Genomic DNA, 24715 nt, shown 5'->3' with positions numbered 1-24715 from the left:
CATTTACATTCGTTCATACTGAAGTGTGCAAATTATGTGAAATCAATCAATTAAGGAGAACTCAGCCGAGGTAAACAGACAGCGACTTATTTCGCCATCATATCTTGCTTGGATAATAGCTGTTTTAAATCAACAACAAGCTGAAGTGAATCTTTGCCAGCCTTTGAAATAAAAAGAAAGGAATGGAAGGTTGGATGAACAGGGATCTTACCGGACGGTGTAGCCCCTGAGTATGCCGTTCTGGTGGCTTTCAGGCGGAGGCTGCCACTGGATCATGATGGACTGGTTGGTGCGACCGCTGGCAATGACGTTTTGAGTTGGAGCACAAGGGGGCTCCTCTGGGAGAGAGACCCTGCACAACACATAAACATAAGATAAGATAAGATAAGATGTAACTTTATTAATCCCCTTGGGAAAATTCAGGAGTTAAAGCCGCAACAGAGTGAGAATGAGAAACAGGACAGTACGGTATCACACAGGACAATAAAAGATTATATTTAATTGTGTAGAGGTAAGTAACTGTTAAAACAAAAAAGGACTTAAGGAATTAAATTAAAATATATGCATTATTGTGTCTGGATTGTTAAATATATTTACCTTATAAACATGCAGAGTTTTGAAGAGAGAACACAGTGAGAAAAAAAGGATGATCTCTTTATGAAATGATCATGAATACCGATTTGGTTTGTTCCAAACTAAAAACATTAAATGTTGTAATAATGTTACAGACAGTTTAAATGGAGCATATCATTTTGAAGCTTAACATCAGTTCAATTTCAACAGAAGCCATTACGCAATATAGGGCTGTAACTAGATTTAAGGATCAACTATCCAACATCATCCACGCAGACTCCAAAAAAAATCAATGCACATTATCATCTTTAAGATGTGCCTCTCTCTGAATGCAATCAGCGACAATGCTGCTGGCTGTGAACACAGGCCAGTTTTTTTTTGTCTGTGACTAAATTCTGCTATGACTCATGCTCAGCTCCCGCGTCCTTTTTTGCCACCTGCTGATTATATTGAAGGAGGTTAAGCGCAACAACTACTCAGGCTCACTTAAGGTGGACCAGCTGTTCTCATTTTAGTGAATTTTTCACCATCTTTGACCTGAAACCAGACCGAAACAACATCTCTATTTATTTAGTTCTTTTTCATCTTAATATCTGGAAGAGCTCATTTATAAAGTTTTCAAATCATATTGAACTGCTTTTTGTGAGTTGATATAAATGTTGCTGATGGGAAAATGATACCTTGTCTTATGAATCGCAGGTCCCTGAGAATTGGATGGAAACTGTTTTGACTTCGTAACAGGGAAACATTGCATCCTGTATCCATTGTATATCACATCATGATAAAACTACTGATTGACATCTAAACCCCTTTTTCTGTCCCCTTATCGTTTCTTAAGGCTTTGTTGTCTTTGTTAAAAACCCTGACCATATCAGGGCTTATCAGCCACCAAACGATTCATATATACTTGTCCTGACAAAACACCATGAGCGTCTGGGGAGAAGATGCGTATGAGATCAGTGGCGGTGACTAAGTTCCAAATGGCGTCACAGAGCATACGGTGCCAGCCTCCCTGCAACACACAGACAGAGTCCCCCCCCCCCCAGGCTCTCCTCTGGCTAGGGAGCTGGCAGCGTGACTGACTGGTGCAGGGGGGGAAGGGGGATGGAGGGAGGAAAAAGTGCTTGAAGTTGTGTGAGGCCGAAGAAAGGCCAAACCTAATGCCGCCTCAAACCTAAATCCCTCCTGCGGGTTTCAGAATGTAAGCGCACAGGAGTGTGAATGTGTGTATACATATGATTGTGCATGTCTGCTGCGTTAGGCTTACACTTAGATCCCTCTTCACTGACTATTGATTGGAAGGATCAGTCAATCTTGTTGTCTAGGAAACCAATTTCTTGAGCACAATACACTAGCCACCAACAAAAAAAGTTGAATTCCTGAAATGTCTCATTGCTATTGCCAATTAAATTAAAATGCCAAAGAGGAAAGTTAGGGTGGATTTTAAACAAAAGGATTGATGAAAAGCTTGTTTCACTAGAAAGCAGAAATATGATGTTTCATTCACTTGGTCCTCAAAAACTGAAGAAAGTGTAGCTTCCCAAAAACAAACTGTGCTAGTATTTTGTAAAATGTAGATAAAAGGGACAAACAGGCTGATACAGTGTTGATGTGCAGTGGATATGGGATCTGTCTTCAGCTCACCGGTCGGTCTCCTTGCTGAACTGCCCCTTCCCCACATCATTAACGGCACAGAGGCGGAACTGATAGGAGCGCGCCGGGATCAAACCATTCACCGTCACTGCTGTGGACTCAGGCTCGATGTTGGCCAGCAGGATGGCCCAGGGAGCGTCTAGAAGAAAGACAAATCAACTTTAACGCCTTGTTCCTCACATATGTCGCTCATTGCTATGCCAACCATTTGCCTTAACGTCCCATGAAATGTAACACTCTGTAAGGACGGACTCAGACAATTGTAGCAAATGTTCATTATTCGTCAGAAGGGATTTTCACTCACATGCTCACAATCATTTCGTCACGGCAGGTCACAATTTAAAATTCTAATTCAATAAATGAAACAAGTCATGGCGAGAAAAAGGGAGCGAGAGCACAATGCTGCGGATTTAAGCCCAACAGTTCTTCACTTCAACTTATATTGAGTAAAACATGCTTATCACATATTATACATGCAGTGTGTAAAGTGATGGACTGTAGTGAAACTTACACATCCAATTTGAGATTAAAAGCGATGATGGACATGCCTAATAAGACTCATTGATCCTGCTTCTCAACATCTTTTTGAGTTCTTTGCTGTATTTGCTTTACAGTTAGGCGCCTTGAGAACAACATTGACTTGACAGCATGGAATGAAAAAATCGAAACAAACTACATTTGAAGTATTTCTGACTCATTGCTCCACTGATGATCGAGGAGCCAACTTCTCTCCCCATATATATAACATATAGATTATTTATAGACTGAAGCAAAGCATATGAAGTAGTGAGCAAAGCTAAAGGTTGATGCATGGATGGAAAAGACTGGAAATTGTGTGACTTACTGTTCTCAGAAACCTCCAGGATGTAGCGTATGAGCGGGCTGTTGCCATCAAAAGGCTTGGCCCAGGCCAGGTCGATGGCTCTTTTTTCCGATGCACTCAGCACGGCTGTAGGGTTCTCTGGAGCATGGGGCAGCTGCCTGAAGGGAACAGCAGGACAACTCTCGATAAATAAAAACAATCTCTCCTATCACAGCAAATCATCCGCGGGGGACAGCGAGTTACCGGGAATTTCGTTCTGTCTGAACATCCTGGGCACAATCTGAAGTCTGGCTGAATGTTTTATAACAGTTAAGACAGGTGATGAAATGTGGCAAGACAAGACTGCAAAGATGGTTTGCTGTCGAGATGGACACACGGGCAAACAAAAGGAGATGGATACCGCCAAGAGGGGAGTGAAATGGATTGAAAGACATAAGGAGACAGATAGGAAGGGAATTCACAGACCACGCCATGACTAAATGAGGCTAAAGCTAAGGATCATTAATTCATTCAGCCATGAATTCAGATAAGCACAAACAGATGGATAAACCTTATAGCAGTGAACCAAAACAGCGCAGTCAAAAAGCAACCAGCCAACGAACCAACCAATTGGGGGATGGAGAATGACACAGACAGTCAGTCAGTCCATCAGTTTGGCTAACAGAAAGTTAGACGTCTCATTCATATTCAATGTAGGCATTGATGCAATGTGTGCAAAAGAAAAACAACAGCAAGCAAAGTTTTGGGAGGACACAAGATTTGACAAAAACAATATAACAATGCCAAGGTGTTTGCGTGAGTGTGCAGTCTTATAGATGGAATGGAGGGGGTTGGGGTGGGGGGGTCCCCTGGTGCTGAAAGTGTGTCAGGTGAGAATAACAACAGGGGAGGTGAGGATAAACCATCATTTATGTGGAAATGAGTCAGAGGTGTCAATAAGAATAGGTAGCGAAAGGATGGTGTACATTAATGTGTGTGTTTGTGCACGTTTCCCCAAGGATCCTGTTGGAACTCGTTTCTTCCTGGGTTATGCACTGGAGAATAGCGGAGAAACAATGTGGAGGGACAAAATTTCACCTAAAACTGGGCGAGGGTGACGGCGGTTACCTGACACGGAGGTGTGCGCTGCGGGAGTCGTTGCCGCCGACGGAGGTGACTCTGCAGGTGTACGTGCCGATGTCACCTGACCAGGTCTGGGAGATGTGGAGGGTGCCGTCTGCCTCCAGGCGCATGCGGGGGATGGACTGGACGTTGATCACTGAGCCCTCTTTTTCCCAGACGTGCCTGGAATGCAAAATCAGTCAGACTGATGTTGGTGTCAACGTGTCATCATCTTCTGCCTCATCAACACTATCCATCCTAATACACTGACAATGACTACACAATTCTACACAATGATTGTGTAGAACCTGCTTTTTAAAGTTTTTACCTATTACAGTATCAATTTTCAGTTTTAATGCTAAATAGTCCCTTGAATCTTCAATTCAAAATAAATCCCTTAATCTTATTTTAGTCTACTTTTACTAATTAATTTCTAAGATTGTTTATGTTCGCACGACCAGACACCAAATCAAATTCCTTGTATGTGTACCTGGCAATAAACTTGATTCTGATCAAAGCACCTCAAGCACCACCTAGAAATACTGGATGCAGAAATTTGACAGCAGCACACCATTAGGAAAAACTGCATTTAAAGCAACATTTTGTAATATCAAAATGAAAATGTGGAAGGATCTGGGTTTCTAGGTATTTTGGATCCTTACGGTTGGAAAGTATTGTTTGCCAGCATGCTAGTAATAGCCGTATTGCTAACAATTTAGATTTGTAGATCGATCACCTTGTATATATATGAAAATCAATGGATATTAAATGTCTTGAACGTATCTGTTTCAAAGTTTAGTAGGAACAAAAATTGAAAGCAAAACCACTTAGAAACACTCAAAGGAAAAATTGTAATGTTTTTCTTTGAAGCACATGAATTACTTAAATTAAATTTGATCAACAAAAAAAGTGGTTTCCAGAACATGACTTGCATCATTCCAATACCGCATGTCAGCTTTAGATGGTAAGTTAACTCTTTTTGACAGTAAAGCACCAGTAAACTGAGGTTTTGCTTGTGTCTTATTCCACCTCAATCCAAGAAGACTGTGTTATTAGCGATGTATTTAATCTTTCTCCTCTGTGTCTCTTCAAACTCGTAGCTGCCCTGCATGCATATCATAGCGTTTGGCAGCTGCATATCAAACGCAGAATACACCCTCATCAAAACTGCACGGCTCAAACGTGGCGTCAGATGTAGCCTTCTCTCCTGAGTAGAAAGGGACAGAATGGTCTATTGATCGCTTCTGATGTCAGCTACAAGCTCGGCGTTCAGTAAATGTCTTTTGTGAGGGCTGTGTGTTGAACTGAATTGGACTGCAATTGTAAGCTGGTTGTGTGTGAGCGACTGTTCTTTTGACGCACAAAACTGATCGACAAACATTTCCAACACATGTAAGTGCTTTTGTAGGAAGTGCATGTCTAAGTCTAGTGTTCGGGACACCGCTTTGCTCTTTCTTTGTTTTGTAGCCCATTCAGTCCAATGCTCATTCTTGCAAGGGATTTGAGCAAAGCCGTTGAAAGAGTAAGATACAGAGAGTTAATCAACAAATATTGAAAGGTTCTACTTGCACCTGGGTGAGAACAGTTACACAGCAGCTTTTCGGCTATTTATACCCACCCACCCCTAACAGACCGTACTGTATTCAAGGTGGCACACCACTTGCACGTAAATCATGGTCAAAGTGGGATTGAATACTCCACATCTTTGCTGGAATACACGGATAAAAGGAAGGATACATGAGACATCATTTTTACTTTCTACAACAACTCTTTTCCTCACCGTTTGTGTAAATCAAAAGAAATGGTCCAACATGAACACTACCTGCGTTAGGGGCCGGCTAGATGACGTGCCTGACGGGCAGCTTGGGGCGGGAAGTAGCCCCAAGCTATTGACATTTGATTCCCTCAAATGTCAATAGCTAAACTTGCTAACTAGCCTCAGCTTTAGCTAGCTCAAAATAGTTTGAGTTATAAAAGATTAATCAAACAACTAAAGGTGTTAAGAAACAAACATACTGTATAAGTGAAACAGCCTTATGTTTCTATGTATTTACCTGTGTAGAAGATAGCGCATGCATTAAAACGTGTCCAAATGTGCAAACTAATTTGGGATCTACGGACTGATCCATATATATATATATATATATATTTTTTTTTTGTCTATTTCAAATACCTGAATGTCTTGCAATGGCCCAAAATGAAGCTGCAAAACTTTAAAAAAGGTGCTTCAAAAAAGTTTTCACGAGACATGAATCTAATGTGACAAACTTCTGATTCCAATTTGCCTGCATGGTCAGGCACCCACATGTTTGTTTGTTTGTTTGTTTGTTGAACCTCGCTCCTGGCTTTAAAGCAAAAGATACTTTGGCTTTGAGGTTGTGTCTCCATCCCTTTCAAACTCATTCTTTATTGACGTTTGATCTAGGAGCATTGTGGACTCCTTTAAAGGATGAGGCTGTCATTATTTTATATATTTTCTTATGGTAAAAATAATCCCATGGAAAGATCAAAACCCACAATGAATGTTTCTTACTAACAAGTTTTTCCTGTGTACCCAAAGCGTGAGATAGCGCATTCATCAGCGCAATAGATAAAAAACACATTAATGAGAAGCACTGGGTGGCGAGTCAATCCTATATACACACCATCCTGCTGCACTAAATACTCAGTGGTGCACTAAATGTGTTTTAATACTCAACTGAAAATAGCCCCAGACAAAGGGGCTATTTAATTGCTTGAGATACATATGCTAAAGCCAAAGTGTCCAGATGTTTTAGAGAATTAGTAACCATTCAATAAGAAACAAATACTTGAGGGACAGTGGCAAATTGTTTTGTGGTTATTTAATTTGTTGGGAAGAAACATAGAACTCAGTCTTATCTACCTACCACTTCTAACTCCCTTTTGTTCACTCTTTTATTGTGTCTCTGTTTTCATTCTGTTGCTTTTGTCTTTTATTGTGAAGCACTTCATGACATTCTGCCAAACAAGTGTTATCTGTAATTCTATAAAGGAAAGCTCCCTCTTAATACTTGCAATGCATTTGTATTCTTACCTGACAGTTACACTGGGGTCATGTGTGACTCCACAGGTCATAACCGCTTTGGTTCCTTTGATAACACTCTGGTCTTGAGGGGGGGTGGTAATCCGGGTGCGAGCTGTGGAGACAAAAGGACCACAAGAAAGTAAGAAACCAGCCTACAAAAGGTCCTTCCTGAGGAGAACAATACTGCAAACACAACAACATGACAAGTACATTTCACAGAAGCTTATTTCAGTTGAAATAACAGTGTTTTGTATTTCGTTTCTGGATGGCAGAAAACATCTCGATGGTGATGTCAAGCTCACACAGCAGAACACTTTTGTATCTGAAGGAATGTTTTATTATTAAACAGCATGACCTTGTTTCCCACAGAAATGCCTCTCGATAAAACTCCATGTTTTGCCACATAGGTGATTGTGAAGGAGTGCTTGAGTATTAAAAACACACATCAGGCATGTGTTGGTGTTTCAAAAAGAAGGCAAAAGGCCTTTTCCATCCGACCCTGCACACTCACCCCAGACCACGAGGTCAGCGGACGCCTCATCGATGCCCCTGGAGTTGCTCGCCATGCAAGTGTAGGTCCCGGCATCTGAGATGTGTGAGGGGGAGATGAGGAGGCTGCCCGACTCCAGGAGGGTGAACCTGGGCAGCTGGACTGAACCACTGGCCAACACACGCTCACCTGAAGTGTAAGGGGAGGAAGAGACAGATGAGAAGGGACATATAATAGGTGACATTTTGTTAAGCTGACGTTTAATCCACAGTAATTTACAGTATGTGCAAAAACCTTTAAGATACAAACTCAGAACTCAAATAAACATGCAGATACATCCAGTAGAAATAAAGCCAATCATTGTAAGTGCTGGTGCAATAGTTTCAACTGAGCTAAAACATTTAAGTACCGCCATTGTTTTTTTTTCTTGTGTTTAATGGCGTGCAGTCAAATCAGGTGGACTGTACTCATACACGTACAGAGACAAGGTTGAAAGAATGAAAGGAAAGAGAAGAAAAGAGACATTCCTTACCAGAGTATGAGAGAGTGGAATCATGATGAAAAACAAGGACAGCGTTTCCCTGAGCTGCTGTTTAAATTAGGCCTCATAATATTTTTGACTAAATAATCTGAGATGGATTTTGTGGGGTTCATTATTGGTGCTTTGACAATATATTAACACAGAGAGATTTTTGATCACAAGTCATGAGAAAATGTGTGAAAATGCAAGTAATAGAACAGCTAGAACAGTCTGGTAAGTTCCTTTATGACAATACCACCTAGTTTCAAAGTGACCAGGTATGATTGATCTCCATTGAACTATCCTATGTCGCAAGGAAAAGGGAGTACTTTAATATTGTGGAAGCATCTATTTATAGTTATTATTTTGTTATTGGTATAAATACGTACCATAAATTAATTGATTTTATTGTATAGAGAAACCACCGCCCACCAACATGACCGCAATACACTTGTAAACAGCTTCAGGAGCCACTTTTTTAAAAGTGCACAGCACCTGAGATGTTTGGTGAACCTCACCACGATCACCTATAGATTTTTCATATTTCATATTCCTCAGCTCTTCTGGAATGCAAACATGGTACCCAATGAGGTCTTATATGTTAAGTAGTGGCAAAATGTAGGCGTAGATCATCGACATCGTAATCCCTGGGTTTGTGTGCTTGCATGTGTGTAACGGGGTACCTTTCTGCCAGGTGATAGCCGGCCTCGGAGCTCCTGAGGTCTCGCAGTGCAAGATGACTGACATGCCGTCGATCACAGTGCTGTCTGAAGGTCCGGCTGTGATATTTGGGGCAATGCCTGAGGGGAGAAAAACACAAACACACACACACACACAGAATAAAAAGCAAGCTCAGTACAGGGGTGAGAGAAGCTAAGAGGGTTAAAGAGGTGAGAGATTGAATGTCTATGGCAAAGCCCCTCTTCAAAGGTATTTCCTGTAAGCGCCAGCCTGCTGCTTCACAGTGTTTAGTGGTTATTTTGTCCCACTAATTCTTAGCGGATTGACACAGTCTTCACCTCAACTGTCTGCTGCCGGTCTATTTTTTTTTTCTTCACCCACAGAGATAGTCGAATATATGAAGAGGAGGAATGGAAATAACTGAGGGAGAAGCGGAAAAACAGAATGCAATATGTAGATAACTAAAATCCCTATTTCTGACATGCAATAAATCAAAGCTTGTATAGGACGACAGGAAACTGTATTGCTCCCAGGAGGATAGAGGGAGAAGGGAGTTTGTCACAGGAGTAGTGTTGATCTCAGGACACAGTGAGAAGGACAGAGGGAGAAACGGAGACAAGAGTGTGTTAGGGGAAAGGGGGATGATAAGATGGGATCTGGAGGGAGAGAGGAGAGCGAAGAAGAGGGGAGACAGTGTATGTAAGAGAAAGAGAGGGAGATAGCAAGAGAGAATATCGTAAATTCTGATAATGTGGCGCAGTGAAGTGAAGGCTGCAGGAACTGAGACAAAGTGAAAAAATTAGATGTCAGAGACTTGTCAAACAGATGCACAAAGAGAGAAAATAAGCAGTCATTTTCTAATCCCAGCAGTGGCGTTTGCTTAGGAAAAACACACCTTTACAGATTCATTCAGGTGATGAGAGGAGCTGCACGTGTGGCTAAAAGGGAAGTCATGTGAACTTGATAGGCCTAATCGTCAATTCATATAAGAAAGAGATGTGAAACACAACTACTGAGAACAAGGAATATTAAACAATATATGTGACAGAAGTTTGTTTGCACCAAAAACAACAATACATTTCTCAAAGGTGTCTTCAGTCAATTACTGCTGCCAGATATCTTTACTGATTGGAGTCACATCTCTGACAGTATTATCACCTACTGCGTACAACACATCAATTTCACTATCATCGTCAGACCAAAAATATAACTATTGCATAGGTAACAAACCGTGTTACAAACAGGAGAAATAAACATCAGTATTATAGCATTCAATTGTATCCAGATTATATCCCACGTTGAGTGATCTTGCATTGATAGGGGTAGTTCAAAGAGTTGTAAGTTAGCTCGGGTAGATACAATAATACGTTTTTAGAATTCCTCACTGCTACATTTTTGATCAGACAGCAATCAGAACCAAACAAAGTGAGCTGTAGTGCTCGAGACCGGTCTAGAAACCACTTTTTAAAGGTCTTGGTCTCTAAAGCGACTGCATTTCTTCGCGGTGTTGTCTCAGTCCTATAGGAATTGAGATTCTCTGTAGAGATTGGTCAAGACCACGGCTGTGGCTGGGGATGTGATTGGACGTTTCAAATGCAACCAATAATGTGACATCCCTGACTTACTTTTAAGCACTCGAGACTCCGAATTTTTGCGCCCATAGGCCAGTCTATAACAGCTGCTAACCCCTCATCTATAAATCTGATGAAGTTGAATTTATATCTTACTGTTTTTATGTTTGTCTTTTTATGATGATGTTGATCTTTAAGATCAAATTGACAATGGTATCTTTTCCACATTTTATTGTAGGTGTATATGTAGTGTTGGATTCACATTAGTCTGGTTCTGGTCTTGATTCGGTCTCGTCCTGCCTTGGTCTTGGCCTTGTCTTGATCTCGACCTCTTAAAGTTTTGGTCTGGACTTGGTCTTGGTATACTCCCATCTTGGACATGACTTGGTCTCGGTTAAGGTGATCTTGACTACAACACTAGTGAACTGTATCCCTGTCAAGTTAACTTATTAGCATATTTTGTCCTAGTGCTCTTCTTCAGACTTCCATTTGATGACCTCCACTTGACTGCTGTTATGTGTGGTTGCTTGCACAAACAGCTGTGAAAAGCTTCTTCTAAGGTTTAAACTGTGTGCTGCAAATGCAAATGAAAGCTTTATATAGATTATTCTACAGAATTCTTATATATAAATGATGAGTCTGATAAGTGTCTACAGCCATGCTGGTTGCTCTGTGAGGCTTTACATTTGTCTTGCTAAATGCAAAACCTTGTAATAGAGGCTAATGGGAATGTCATTTTGCGTGAAGGTATTTCATTTGATCTGATAATGGGGGGGGGTTTAACCTCAGGGGAATATTTTTACAAAATGTCAAGGAAATCCATCTGATACTGTTTGAGATTATTTATCAAGAACAAAGGGATGAACCCACCGAGCAGCTAGCTGCTGAAAAATAATATATTGCTTGACCTCTGAGGGGCAAAAAAAGTTCAGTTTTTTCTAAATTGTGATGAAAAAGGACATTGTGTAATCTTCAGTTATTTCTTGAAGAAGAAATTGCAGGAGAATTCCATGTAAAGCACTACATTGCTGCTACTCCTCTCCTTACAGGTTGGAATTGCTTTCTATTTTTGTAAAGCAATTACAACAGGTCTTTTTTTTTCAGATTTTGACAAGAGCTGTCTAACATTTTACCATTTTTCTGTAAAAGAAAAGGTTTTATTCAGAGTTTTCTCAAAACACATTGGACTTTAATTGCAGGAATTATCCGTGAAAAATAATTTTCCTGAAAAGCCGCTACAGCACTTACTGGTAACAGCGAGGTAGGTGTTGGTCTGAACTTCTCCTGCCAAGTTTCTGGCAAAGCACTGGAACATCCCAGTGTCGTCTGGCAGGAGCCCGTTGACCTGAAGGCTGCCTCCCACCAGCACTCTGTACCTTGGCATCTTTACAGGGTTGATGGGAAAAGCATCCTTGTACCACACAATGTCTGGCTGGGGGACTCCTGCAGAGGATGAGTAAGGGAGGGGATAAGGAGTAGGAACAAGAAGTAGGTATTCTTTATTAAACCCCCTATGGGAAATATAGGTGGCACATTTACAGTTTAGATTGAAACAAGACTTATAGAATTAGGCCTGAAATCAGCAAATATGGGCATTAATAGAGAGGTCTCACAGCGAAGGGGCTGCCATATTTCGGCGTACTGGAGCAATTACGGATTAGGTTAAGAACACCTTGACAGTGGGCACGCTTCTCCAATTACCAGTACACAAATATATATATATATATATTTTTGGTCCGTGCCGTGTCTTGAACCAGTGACCATTTGATGACCATCTGGTCTCAAGACCAAGCCACTGAAACAGAGCTACTGTCTGTCCAGACAATACAGACAGGAAGTTTAACTTTGCTTTTTTTCCATTACATTGTTCAGTATAAAGTCACATAAATAGTAAATTGTTTCAATACATAGTTAAACGTTTCAGATTTTTCTGGTAGGGATTATTTATTATCCTTACATTCTTGGGGTAAAATAGACCCATGCTCACCTCGTGCCTGACAGGGAATGTCCACCACCTTCTCCATCTCAGCTGTGATGTGCTTCTCTGGTTCCTTGATAAACTGTGGTGGTTCTGAGGTACACAGAGGAAAGAAGAAGAAAGGATGACAAATGAAATATTGTAAACCTGCAGCTGAAATAATCACAGCTTAAAAAAGTGCCTTACGGATACCGTGGGAGGTTTAAAACAAATAACTGCTATATTGCATTCAATTTTTTTTTTCAAACGTATTGCTCACAGGGCGACTACTCATAGAGCAGCTGGAGATAATGTGATTATACAGTAGTTTGATGTCGGAAATCAATTAAAGCTATATCATAATGGTTTTAAATGTATCCTTCAAACTCATGGGGAGAGGGAAGGCTGTTAGCAGTATCAAGGGAAAGGTTCACCACACCTTGTCCTTTGAATCATGTTACAACCTTGAAAACATCAAAGTGCTTCAGTGAGATGGAAGGAAAGTGACTCAAGCAATGCTATTAAACAGTTTCTTGAGGCCAACCATTAGCTTTCTCCCTTTTAATCAATACCACTCTTCCCTCACTTTCTTCATGACTTTCCCGCTCCAGCTTTGCCAGATTCATATTGTGAGACTTGTAACATTTATATCAATTTCATAGCAGCTCTTTCTTTTGAACTTGCAAACCTTAATGCGGCGTTCACGCCCACACATTTGTGTGATGTATGTGGCTAAATGGAGATGCACTGTTTTTTTTCCCCATTTAAGTTGTCAGACTGATTTGAAAGCACATACAGTACTTATGCATTAAGACTGATCACATCATTCTCCTTTCTCCGTGTCCACAGAAACAAATGTCAATGTCTGAAGATATAATTCATTATGATGAACCTTATTCTCAAACAGCAGTGACTGGAAACACTAACATTAAGATCATGTTACGTCATTACGTCAAAAGAACAAACATTCAAAAGTGCTTCGACAAAAGAAAAGGATACTGGAGTTTTCCACACAAGACTTATATGTATGTGGAAGTGGACTGCATCCTTAAAGGGGCCATATGATGCTAATTTTCAGGTTCATATTTGTATTGTGTGCCTCTACTGTGACATGCTTACATTATTTAATGCCGAGGAAGTGCTTTATTAGTTTTTTTCACCCCACCAGTGCCCAGTCTGCTCTTATTGGTTGGCTGGCCGGCTCGGTTGTGATTGGTCAAATGCTTAGAGCGGCCACCTCCTTAGCCTATCATTACATTTGCTTTGGCTGAAGCTTTTACATGCACAAAAACAACAAAACAGACTTCACGTTACACACTTACAACTGTTTTAGCTTTTACTGTTATGTGTTTTTGTTCCAAAATATACAAAATAGTACTTGCAATGCACTCAATGCAATTCAACCTGGTGATAGGTAGACATTTAAATGAATATCAGTGAATGCTGATTGAATTATACAAAATACTACAGAGTTAAAGTGGCAACAGGCAATCCTTTTATAATAAAAATGTTACACCTGCAAATGTGAATGCTGGAGACAAGGTGGCCAACACTCCGGATACAAGTGTTAGTAAAAGCACAAGAAAAAAAGGTAAGAGAACATTTCAAATAATCCTTCTTACCCAGTACATGCAGATAAGCCCCGGCACTGACTGAAGGCACACTGCTGCTGCGGAGGATGGCCTCGCACTCGTAGAAGCCGGCGTCGCTCACCAAGGGGCTGAGGATGGTCAGCCGGCGGTTGAAGTCGCTCAAGCCGCTCGTCACCAACACGCCGTTCTTGCGCCACGTGATACTCAGCTTGATGAGAGGTCTGATGAGGGAGCAGAGATTCTATAATCTCAAGTAAAATGGATTTTCCTTGTGCTTGAAGATGAATGATTCTGAGTTTGCAACACTGATCCAATGTGGCACATATCCATCAATCTGTTTAATCTGCCGGAGCATCAGGTTTTTGAAAAACCAAAAAGAAAAATCTGTTTTTATGGGCTAAGATGCTGCCAACTGTTTTAAATTCAAACTGACTATTTCATGAATCAAGAGATGTTGTTAGTGAAGCACTGGGCTTTCACTGCATATTACAAGACACAGGAACACTTGAGTCTGCAAAAACTTCCGAAACAAGATATATTTCTTTGGAATCTGCTACATGGAACACCAACATTTCTGGAGATAAAATGATTACAGAATTTGCTGAAACAATACTTTAGATAAAATGTGTGCCGTGCAGTGCTAGTACCAACTACACACTATTATCTGTTCTATTTGATCATTTAACTTTTACAAAATGTAAACATACCTCGAGCGTAGACACAGCGCATGTTCATCCAAATTTAACAAAGGACAAAAAATGTTTCCCCTGCTAATAATCTTCTAGTTAGAAGTCTAGTCTACTTTTTGTATTTGCTTACATTTCATGGTCTTTAAACAAAAACACAACAATGTTGCTCACATAACAATTAAGAAATCATTTTCAAGAATCAATGATACTGTTGCTCAGAAAATGCTGAGAGGAACTACATTTTTACGGTTATGCAGTCCCTTTGGAACCACCTGTTCTGTATTTCACTCAGACTTCTCTTCAGTATGACCCTGCAGTTCCAACATGTTTACCTTGCGTTGGCAACACACTCCATCGTGACCTCGGAGGTGCCTGTGACCACACTAGTGTTCCTTGGAGGGATGATGATAGTGGGGGCAATGGGGTCTGCTGGACCTCCCACATCTAAACAGACATAACAACAAAAACACAGAGACACAGAGAGGTTAAGCACGGAGCAGTGATCTGGATAGATAAACAGATTAGTTTATAACAGACAGAATGCACTCTGGACGGTGTTGTCCTGTGCATTTCGTTTCCACCCAGTGCGCTCTGGGGGTGTTCACCGACGTGACATATTGGAAGTGACCAGTGCACAGTGTTTCTGAGTCCTGAGAGATGGGTGGAATATGACGAGGCAGTGCACTGACTGTGTATAATAAGATGTCTGCGGGAGAACCAGAAAACAGGGATGGAAAAATACTGCCTGACAAACCCACCGCTGAAGGGGTGAATAGGCTGCCGTGTGTATAAAATTCAGCATTTGAAAACTAGTTTATGTCGCTGTGTGTGTGTGGGTTGCGTGCATCAGACACAGACAGCCCATGGCAGCGAGTGCACAGTGTGTGTGTGTGCTGCTTGAGATATGTCATGTCTGTGATAAACTCACACTGATCCGTCAATCCCATCATGCCCTGGGTGTGCGCTCAGGGCTGCACATGTCAATTGGAACTACGGGGTCTGTCATAGCTCAATCGGACCGATCGCGGGTCATCACATGCTGTAAACAGGCCTTGTGTGAAACCTTCAACAATCGCACACACACATACCTTTAACAAGGGTTTTTAAAATCTTTTTGGGGACAGGGAGCGCTTTCCAAGGAACCCCTATTAAATGTAATGTAAACATATGTTTGCTAACATTTGTAGCCTCAGACTCCTTCAATTTTAATGAAGAAATGATCACTACTTTGGTAAGGTTTGGTTGCTAGTAACCAGGAAAACATTGCTTTCATTTCAACTGACAAACCAACGTTCCTTAAATGAGTTGAGTACTTGTAAGAATGGTTTGGGATTTCTTAACTTCGACTTGAGTATGGAAACTGTAACACGAGCAATATTGGTGTCTTCAGAACTCTCCTTGACCTCCGCCCTCACACTGCCGGAGCCAGGAAGTCTCAGGGGAGATAACCGTCAGAGGTGTCACTGCAGGAACAGCTGCTGAGGCAGATACTGACGGACACACCTGCACATACACTCACTTAACACACACAACTCTCAGTGTTGGCTCTATCATTGGCCTTTACATCAATGAGTGTGTGGGTGTGTGAGTGTCTATATGTGGAGCATGTGTATACTGGTTATATAAATGCATGGCATGATTCCCTGAGACCTGCCAAGTTGAGACCTCCCGCTAGGCTCTTGATCTTACCTGAATCAGAGTGTGTGTGTGTGTGTGTGTGTGTGTGTGTGTGTGTGTGTGTGTGTGTGTGTGTGTGTGTGTGTGTGTGTGTGTGTGTGTGTGTGTGTGTGTGCTAGCACTAGTGTAATCAACTCTGCCACTGTTCACCATGTGTACCACAGGCTATTTCTGTTCCCTTGTGTTGTCAACTGTAATATCTTACCCTCGCCCTCCTCATTCACTTCCTCACTGAACTCCAGTCTACCATGTCATGAGATGCTGTCTGATAGCTTTCCTCTTATAATTCACTCTGCTTAGCTGCAGCCAACCGAATTGGTTTGATTTGTGCATCTTGTGTTTTGTTGTTGTTGTCGTGGCAGCAGAGGATGCTGGTGAATATTAAGAACTACTTGGCAGTAGAACAGTCTGTCTTTGTCCCTGTCCCCACAGCTTGCTCTTCCCTGAGTATGTACATCTGCAACCACGTGTGAATTTGGCTACAGATACATTAAAGTGCAATGAAATGAAAACATGTCATAAAGGTGAAGCTTCTTGGATGCCGTAGGCTGAAAGCAGGGGTGTTCAAGGTAGTGATACTAAATATAAATTAAGGGGAAGTAAGTAAGAGTACAAATGTATAACTATGAATAAAATACCTACATTCAAAGTATAATCAGTTAAATATACTTATACTCAAGTATACGTCCACCCTCTGTCGGCTCTGATTGGTTAGCGGGCTGAATCCCGCCCCTTACCGTGTCACATTTTGTCTTGAAGCTAGTGTTATGTAGTGATGTCACTATGATATGCAAGTAAAAAACTGAGGCATTTCAGGCAGGGGGGAAGGGTGTGGGATAGAAACTCCCTGTGGAGAGAACTTTGGGATTCAAGCCTCTGCAGGCCATTTACATGCACCCAAACCTGTCTTTCCCACTACAGGAACTGGAAAACTCCAATAGCATTAAAGGGCCAACACTAGGATGGGTTAAATGCAGAGACCTGGGAAGTGGTGGCAAAGTCTGTAAGGACATGGCTTGGTAACTGGAAAGACACCATTTCAAGTCCCGGAAAGACCAAGTGCTACCGAAGTGTCGCTCAGCAAGGCACGTTTCCCTATACTGCTCCCTGTGCACCATGTATATGGCAGCCCACTGCTCCCAACACTACGATGGTTCAAATGCAGAATGTGGGACGATAAAGGGTATATTCTTCTTCAAACACATTTTAGGGATTGTACTTCAATTTGTGTCACATTAGTTAATGGTCTTGATAAGGAAGTATTGTACTTTTCATTCCACTACTTTTATATTTACTAGTTACTTGACATTATAATAATTTAAATTAAGGAAATGATGAGCTTAGAAAATATGTAGCAATATTGTACATGCATTACAGTAAGTGAGTAGGGGCAGAATGTTCTTATTAGCAAGACCTTACAATACATATTTTGAGTACAGTATGTGTGATTACTCACTCTCTACTGATAAGGTGATGGGCTGGCTGGTCTTGTTCTCTCCGTTCTTGTCATTTACAGCTTGTACGTAGTAGCGCCCGGCGTCTGGTGCCACTGTAGACAGAATAACCAGCGTGTTGTCCAGAGTGATGGCACTGTGGAGGAACAACAAGACAAGTATTTAAAAAAACAGTTTTTAAGACATATTAACTATAAAAGACGGTGGGGAGGATAAGTCAAGACAGGAGAAATGAATCGTACTGGATTCATGCTAAAGATGAAATGGTGCAGTCAACCTTCAGAAGGTAGCTTTTGATAGCCTAATGATAGCTATTATGTGAGCCCACACTTGATCCCACGTTCGAAAAGGGCATTAACCATTTTAACATGTTAATTACATTGTTCAAGCTGCATTAGTTATATTGATTTACAATGTGTACACAGTGTAGCTGCTGACTTAGCAAGAGAGAAATATTGACAGCCTCCCTTGTTCATACTTCTCATGGTCCGCTCTGAAATATGATAGCTCTGCGTAATAACCCGGGGCTTTTAATTGGCTATTTGTACCCCTCAGCTTCCTTTCGGCCTGCATTTGGCCGCCGACTGCTTTTGGCAAAGAAACAATAACGTCCTCCTTGTCGGCCGCTGAAATGATGCCTGAATAAATAAACACTGATCAAATTTTCAGCCAGCGTTCTATAGGGACTAATAACTGGTGTCTTGTTGTCTCTATCAAGTCCTCTCTTTGACTTTCCCTCGGCAACGTGAGCGAGAGAGAAATGTTCCTCCCTGCTCTTTGCCGCCTGGTGTTACAGCCCCCTGACTGTTAACAATCAATATTTTCTTATTATCTGTGCCTGTTCAACAATCTGGAGGTTGATAGTCCGTTCCAGCCGGTTGCCTTCCCCCACATACATCTTTTCCTCTGGCCTTATCCCTCCATCTACTGCTCCATCTTACGCCCCCTCTATCTTCCATCCATTTGTCCAGATGCTGAATGTGGTCATGTGAGGAAGGGACATCATTTCTGGCCTTTCCCGAAGCAGATTTAGGAAAAAAACGAATCAGCAAAGCAGCTAAAAATGAATTCTAAACAACATATGCACATCTGTGACGCACCTGCAGACACAGGCACAGTTACACACACATACAAACACCTCCCATCAGGAAGCTTGGTCTTCAGAAAAATACTTTTGTCAGAGAAGCAAATCAATAGCATTGAAATGGTTGTGGCTCTGGCTCCTATACCCACCTTCTGTCCTCCGTGACATTTCAGTAAGATTTTTCTCTTTGACATTTCCTTTCATGTTTCCAGAGCTATTGGCAGCTTAAAACCAGTAATAACAGCTATCTCAGTAGTCAATAACACACAAAAAGTCTTTAATCCCCTGAGAGAAATGGCTTTTTTCTCATAAGAGTACTGTAATTGTCTCTGGTGTGGAAATTCTAACCCCCGTTACATTGAATCCTTGATCCTTTCACAGGTGGTGACCTCCTGTTTTTCACGTCCTTCATTCTAACACTCCACTTCTCCATCCATTTGTTGCTCCAGCCTGACCTCCATCTCATCAGCAGGGGATCTAAGTACCTACTGTGCCTTAAGGTAGCAAGAGAGCTGATGAGAAGAGAAAAATATACATTGTGAGAGAAAAACCAGAAAAATATATACGGTGTGCACACACATAAAAGAAAACAGGCTTCCTATGCTGCTTATAGCTCCCTGCGCTTAGCGTTTACAGTGTTATCACTTATGAGATTCATCCCAACATATTTCCCAGGGCAGCCACACTTACTGGGTTCATTTTTGGATGTCCTGTGCATGCTGGGGCTGAAAACAGTCTTTCTAAAAAGGGACTGACAGGCCTCAATGGCTGCAGCTTATGATCTGCGGTAAATATTTAATGCTAGCTTGCTGGAGCGGTGACATCCTGGACGCACAGTCATGAATTATGGATCCCTTCTGGGATATTGGAAGAACGGAAGTGTCCAAAGCGCTGAATGAATCCCAGGTGAATTCCCAGGACACAATCTGGAGCTTAACTTGTTTACCTGTCGCTTATAAACTCCTGAAGATTAATATACAGGGTAGTGCTGCTAAGTTATAGGAGGCAGAGTCTTATGTGATCCGGAGGAGCCTCCCTACTCTCTCTCTGTGATACTGTCCAGCATTGCATGATGATCTTAGCAGCTTCTTTTTTCTATATTGTTCTTCCACAAAGCCCTCAACACCACGTCCAAGCATCTGACAAAAAACAAATATTTGACCATCCTACAGAGCAAGTCCTGATCAATAATAAAAAGCGTATAGGAGGACATTTTCCCCCTCAATGGTAGATTTTAATGTGCTTCCCTATTGAGCATGTTCTCCCTTCAGCCTATAATCAGGGCTGGTGCGGGGGTCACTAAAGACTTTGTTACGCAGCGTGTTCAGCAGGACTAACCGCTCCCCGACTTGCCAGTCCTGGGGGATCAAAGCCCAGATGAGGCAGGAAGAAATTAAAAGTAAGCCAATTATCCTGAATGGCTTCACATGTATATCAAGGGAGCGGGAAGAGGGAGATAAGACTTTGGTGAAAACGAGGCAATGGATTTTTTTTTTTACCAGCTTTCTGAAGTAATTTCTTGTTTTGGTTGCTTTTTTTTATCCATCTCATTATCTCACTGAATGCATTTTGGTCATCCTTATTAAAGTCCCCAGCCTCTCGGTGGTGTGTGAGCAGCTGTCTGAGGTGGAATGTAACAATGGCTTTCCACGTATCCGGCACGGTGCGGGGATTTAACAAACCACGGAGCTGAGAAATTTGGACAAATCAGATATGTGTGAACATGCCTCTGTCTCTGTTTGGTTTTTATGTTTATTCCTGCATCTTTGAACGCTTTCTCTTTTTTAGTCCAACCCAATTTCCTTTTCCATTTATATTCTCCAGAATGCGCTGCGGTCCACAGGAGAGCCTGGCAGGCTGGACAGCTGCTCAGAAACATCTTGGCCAACATTGCAGCTTCATGCCCAATAGTGGTTTTGCTTGCAGCTCGAAGCAGCACCGTCTCATATGCAATTACTTTCTTGTGGCCGAATTTATTTATGTTTAGCGTCAAGGGTGGCTTTTCAATGGCTGCCAGCCTGATAATGATTCCCTTGCACTTTAATCAATAATGATGATGATGAGGATTTATGTTTGATTGAAATAGAGAGATGGGAGTATAAATGTTTGATTTGCCACTGGATGCTTCCCTTCTCTAATTCATATTATTACTAATACATTACATAACAAGGAAATTAAATAAACAATGAGGATGGAAGCTCTCTTTATTTAAGGACACATCATCCCTGGACTCTACATTTTGAACAAGTATCTTGAGAGCAAATCTCTGTATCTAGTTCATCTGCAGTGTGCATATCTTATCATGTTAATCCAGTCCTGACACAGTCTGACAGAGCTGTGCCTGTTCTAACACCGCACAGACACACACACGCTCGGGAGTGTTTTGGTATCTGTCGTGGCTGTCCCTCTCCGCCGGGCCGTGAGGGGCCTAACCTCGCTCCACAGCCTCAGACCTCTATTACATGCAGACAAATGGCCCCCGTCGACTGATGAGCTCCCCCAGGAAGGAGAGAGGGAGGTTGAAGGGATCAAGCAGCTCACATGGCTGGCTAAGGTACGAGTCAAAGTACAGTCAGTAAGTAGATGAATGCAAAAGAAAGCTGGAGAGAGCCAGAAGAGTGAAGAGGAAGCAGCAGGCTGCATACCCTACTGCTCAATAGACCTGTGATGAAAAAGCCACAGCTCCTGGGGTTGGAGAGGTAGAGGAGTGAGAGAGACAGGAAGAGTCAAGAGAGTGTTGCTCATAAGAAAAAAAGCCACTTGTTTTCTCACCAGGGGCATGAACTGGAGATTTGTGGCTCACAGTTAGCCCTCTCCTACCTTGTTGCTCGCAGTAGGTGGAGTGTTCAGAAAACGGTGAAGAACGGATTTCCCAAACACCCTACAAGGTCAAATGACGGCATCAAAATGGACTCGAGGCCATTTCTGATGAGCCTTGACCTGCAGAATAACCAAAATGTTGACATAACAAACAACAAACAACAAGCTACTTGATAATCCATCCTTTAAATCCAATCTATCTACACTAGAGCTGAAAAGATTCAATGAATAATCGATAAGGCGATGGAAATTAAACTGAAAGGCAAACCGAAATGGCAAACCTTTGCTTGTTTCAGCCTCAACAATGTGGGGGTGCTGATTTTACCAATTTAATTTAATCATAAATAGAACATTTTGGGGTTTTGGACCAGTGTCCGCAACAAATCAAGACATTTTACTGAATAAATTGTCGATTGTATTGATTTCAGGTTGCCTGTTATATGACTGGCCTTAGACCGGTTTACTTTTTTTTTTTCTTTCAATAAGGATTATGAGACTTCTGGGAAATAAACAGTAGTGGAAATTAAAGCTTTGACAATAAAGCATACTTTATCAAGCCTGCAGCTGACCCAGGATTTAGAAAACAAAGGTTGGTCAGTACTGGTTGGTAAGTATTGCATATAATTCGTACAAGTAGTGTTAAAAATATGGATTGTAATCTGATGAACAGAACATATATTTATGTTTTAGTCAGAGTTATTTTTTTATGCACATCTGTATTATCAGAAGATTGGCTTTTTTCTATCACTGCATATTTAATATCTTTGGATTTTTGTTGGACAAAACAAGCAATTTGAAAGTATGTCCTTGGGCCTGTGATGGATTTATCAAATAAATAAACAAAGAGTGAATCAATAATTAATTGAATCCTGCAGCCATGTGCATGACCGTGTTTTGTTCTTTGTTGGAGCTGCTTCTCCTTGACATCTCTTCCCTTTTGACCTGAGGATTGTTGGGTTCATGACTAATGGTGGGCAGTTGGTTACATGGAAATGCAGAGAAAGGGCCCGGCTATTCACTGGCCCTCGTGACTAATGGGGAATCCATAGCAGTCTGACAGGGCCCGAACATCACAGGCAGAGGCCATTAATTGATCAGTAGCTACAGCAGATTACTCAGGGGGATTGCAATGTGTGTGTGTCGGGGATGTCCTCCCACTGACTCCTGCAGGTCAGCCTCCTCTGTGTTCTGTCTTAACGTACACCTCTACAAGGTTGTTTTCGCTGTAATGCAGATAAATCCATGCCAGGGTGTCAATGGAAAGTATTTGTGAGAGAAAACCAGGTAGCTGGCAGTAAGTTGTTGTCAGTGGAGAAATAGTGAGCGGACAGGTTTTTGCTATATCCAGCGACTCTCCTTAGCCAGCAGCACCTGCAATTTCGGGCCAAAGTGTTTGCTGAAGGAGCTTCTGATTATACACCACATTATGTCTCCGAATAACACAACAAATCACGACAGGTGAATAGAAAATAAAGCGAGCCAAATGCATTCCCATTCAGTGAGGGAAGAATAATGACTGTTGATGCTAAATAAGCTCCTTCTCTCCTTGTATCCTGCTCGACATCGCAACACAACAAAGACGTGAGGACCCAGGGCTGCTACACCAATGCATGATAAAACACATTTTTCAGCATTGCGTCAAGCGAGGACAACCTTTCTTGAGCTTGCACAGGACGAACATCCGAGACAAATACGTGCAATAAGTGAGTTCGTAAGTTTATGGGTGTACTGTGAGACACGACACAGGAGTCTCCTCCTTCGCCAAGAGCAACAGCTGCAGAGGCCACATGGCAAAGAGAGAGCAGTCACAGTGCCACAGTGAGATGCCGCTTTGCCAGGGGGAGACTGGCAGCAGGGAGGCAAAAATGCAGCATTCAGTAAGTTTCTGTGGGTTTCCTTTACACATGCTGAGTTCTGATGGTGTGCTGTGTTCACACTCTGGAGCTATTGTGGCACATGTACATGATAGCTCCCATGAACTTTGCTGCACTTTGTTTTGAATTATTTTTCTTTTAGGACAGAAAGACTTGTCAAAACCGGTTGAGTGAAGCGTGGGATTGGATAAAGTGCAGCAGACCCTGAAACAATTGCCGCCCGGGGCATCTTCCGTCCGTCCTGCAGGACCAAGCGGCACCACATGTGGAGTGACCGACCCAGGATGAAAGCCAAGACCAGAGTTAAGCTCCAGAAACCAGTTAAGAACTAAGGCTCTTGCACTACCCAGCCTGTTCTTGCCTGATGTCCGGTTGAAATAAGACTCAGGCTAAAGATCTTATGGAGAACATTCAGAGACCTGGTTTCATCATGGCATCATGGATCAAGCTGCACCATACAGAGGATTCTAGGGGATCAATCATGCTTGGTGCTCAAACATCAGAGTTGATTGACAGTTTTTCCTTAATGTCAAATATGTTATGATAAAGATGCCGGCCATATCATTTGGTCAGAGACTGCACAAATGTTTGTTTTGCTGCTAAATGAATCCTCAAAACATGCACTACAGAAACGCATGTATTGGTGTGATTTTGGTCTTTTTTCTTGTGCATCTTGTTGACAATAATGATAAATTATCCATGAATCCATGTATGAGTTGCATCCTTTATCCCGAAGGGCTAGGGCAATGTAAACAAGCTGATGTACATGATGTATTCAATCATTCCCGTCGCTTCGTTTTTGCATTTGGTATTGTTTTCCACTACCTGTAATTAGATGGAAGACCTTCATGTACTTCACGCTTAAATTGAATAAACACAATCAAACTGTATTCAAGTATTTTGCTAATGGCAGCTCCAATAACACCTATTATCCAATATTCTTTCAATCTACCATAAAACTTGACTTGTTTTATATGAAAGCTCCTAAAACCTTTCCACAACAGTAACAGCAGTAGTCACAACCCCTCTTACCACGTGATGCAATTTAAAGAAGCATCTTACAATGTTTCCACAAAGTGAGGCACAACTGATCACAAGGTAAATGTAAAC

The 24715-nt window shown here is 41.7% G+C and overlaps 1 protein-coding gene across 6 annotated transcripts in view; it reads right to left on the bottom strand.

Moving 5' to 3' along the window:
- sdk2b (sidekick cell adhesion molecule 2b) overlaps positions 1–24715 on the bottom strand; it is a 253938-nt gene that overhangs the window by 37617 nt on the left and 191606 nt on the right. For all 6 annotated transcript variants that reach the window (XM_063894111.1, XM_063894115.1, XM_063894112.1 and 3 more), the window contains exons 5-16: positions 17830–17963; positions 15029–15140; positions 14038–14228; positions 12446–12529; positions 11707–11901; positions 8890–9006; positions 7708–7875; positions 7206–7308; positions 4157–4333; positions 3071–3207; positions 2218–2365; positions 212–352 (exon numbers count right to left, since the gene is read on the bottom strand). In XM_063894111.1, the coding sequence (XP_063750181.1) occupies positions 212–352; positions 2218–2365; positions 3071–3207; positions 4157–4333; positions 7206–7308; positions 7708–7875; positions 8890–9006; positions 11707–11901; positions 12446–12529; positions 14038–14228; positions 15029–15140; positions 17830–17963 (1707 nt within the window). The remainder of the gene's footprint in view (positions 1–211; positions 353–2217; positions 2366–3070; positions 3208–4156; positions 4334–7205; positions 7309–7707; positions 7876–8889; positions 9007–11706; positions 11902–12445; positions 12530–14037; positions 14229–15028; positions 15141–17829; positions 17964–24715) is intronic.

The sequence above is a fragment of the Eleginops maclovinus genome, chromosome 10 (assembly GCF_036324505.1).
Source record: "Eleginops maclovinus isolate JMC-PN-2008 ecotype Puerto Natales chromosome 10, JC_Emac_rtc_rv5, whole genome shotgun sequence".
NCBI classification, from domain to species: Eukaryota; Metazoa; Chordata; class Actinopteri; order Perciformes; family Eleginopidae; genus Eleginops; species Eleginops maclovinus.
The sequence above is the reverse complement of the archived record's forward strand: the minus strand, read 5'-3'. Positions and strand labels throughout refer to the sequence as shown.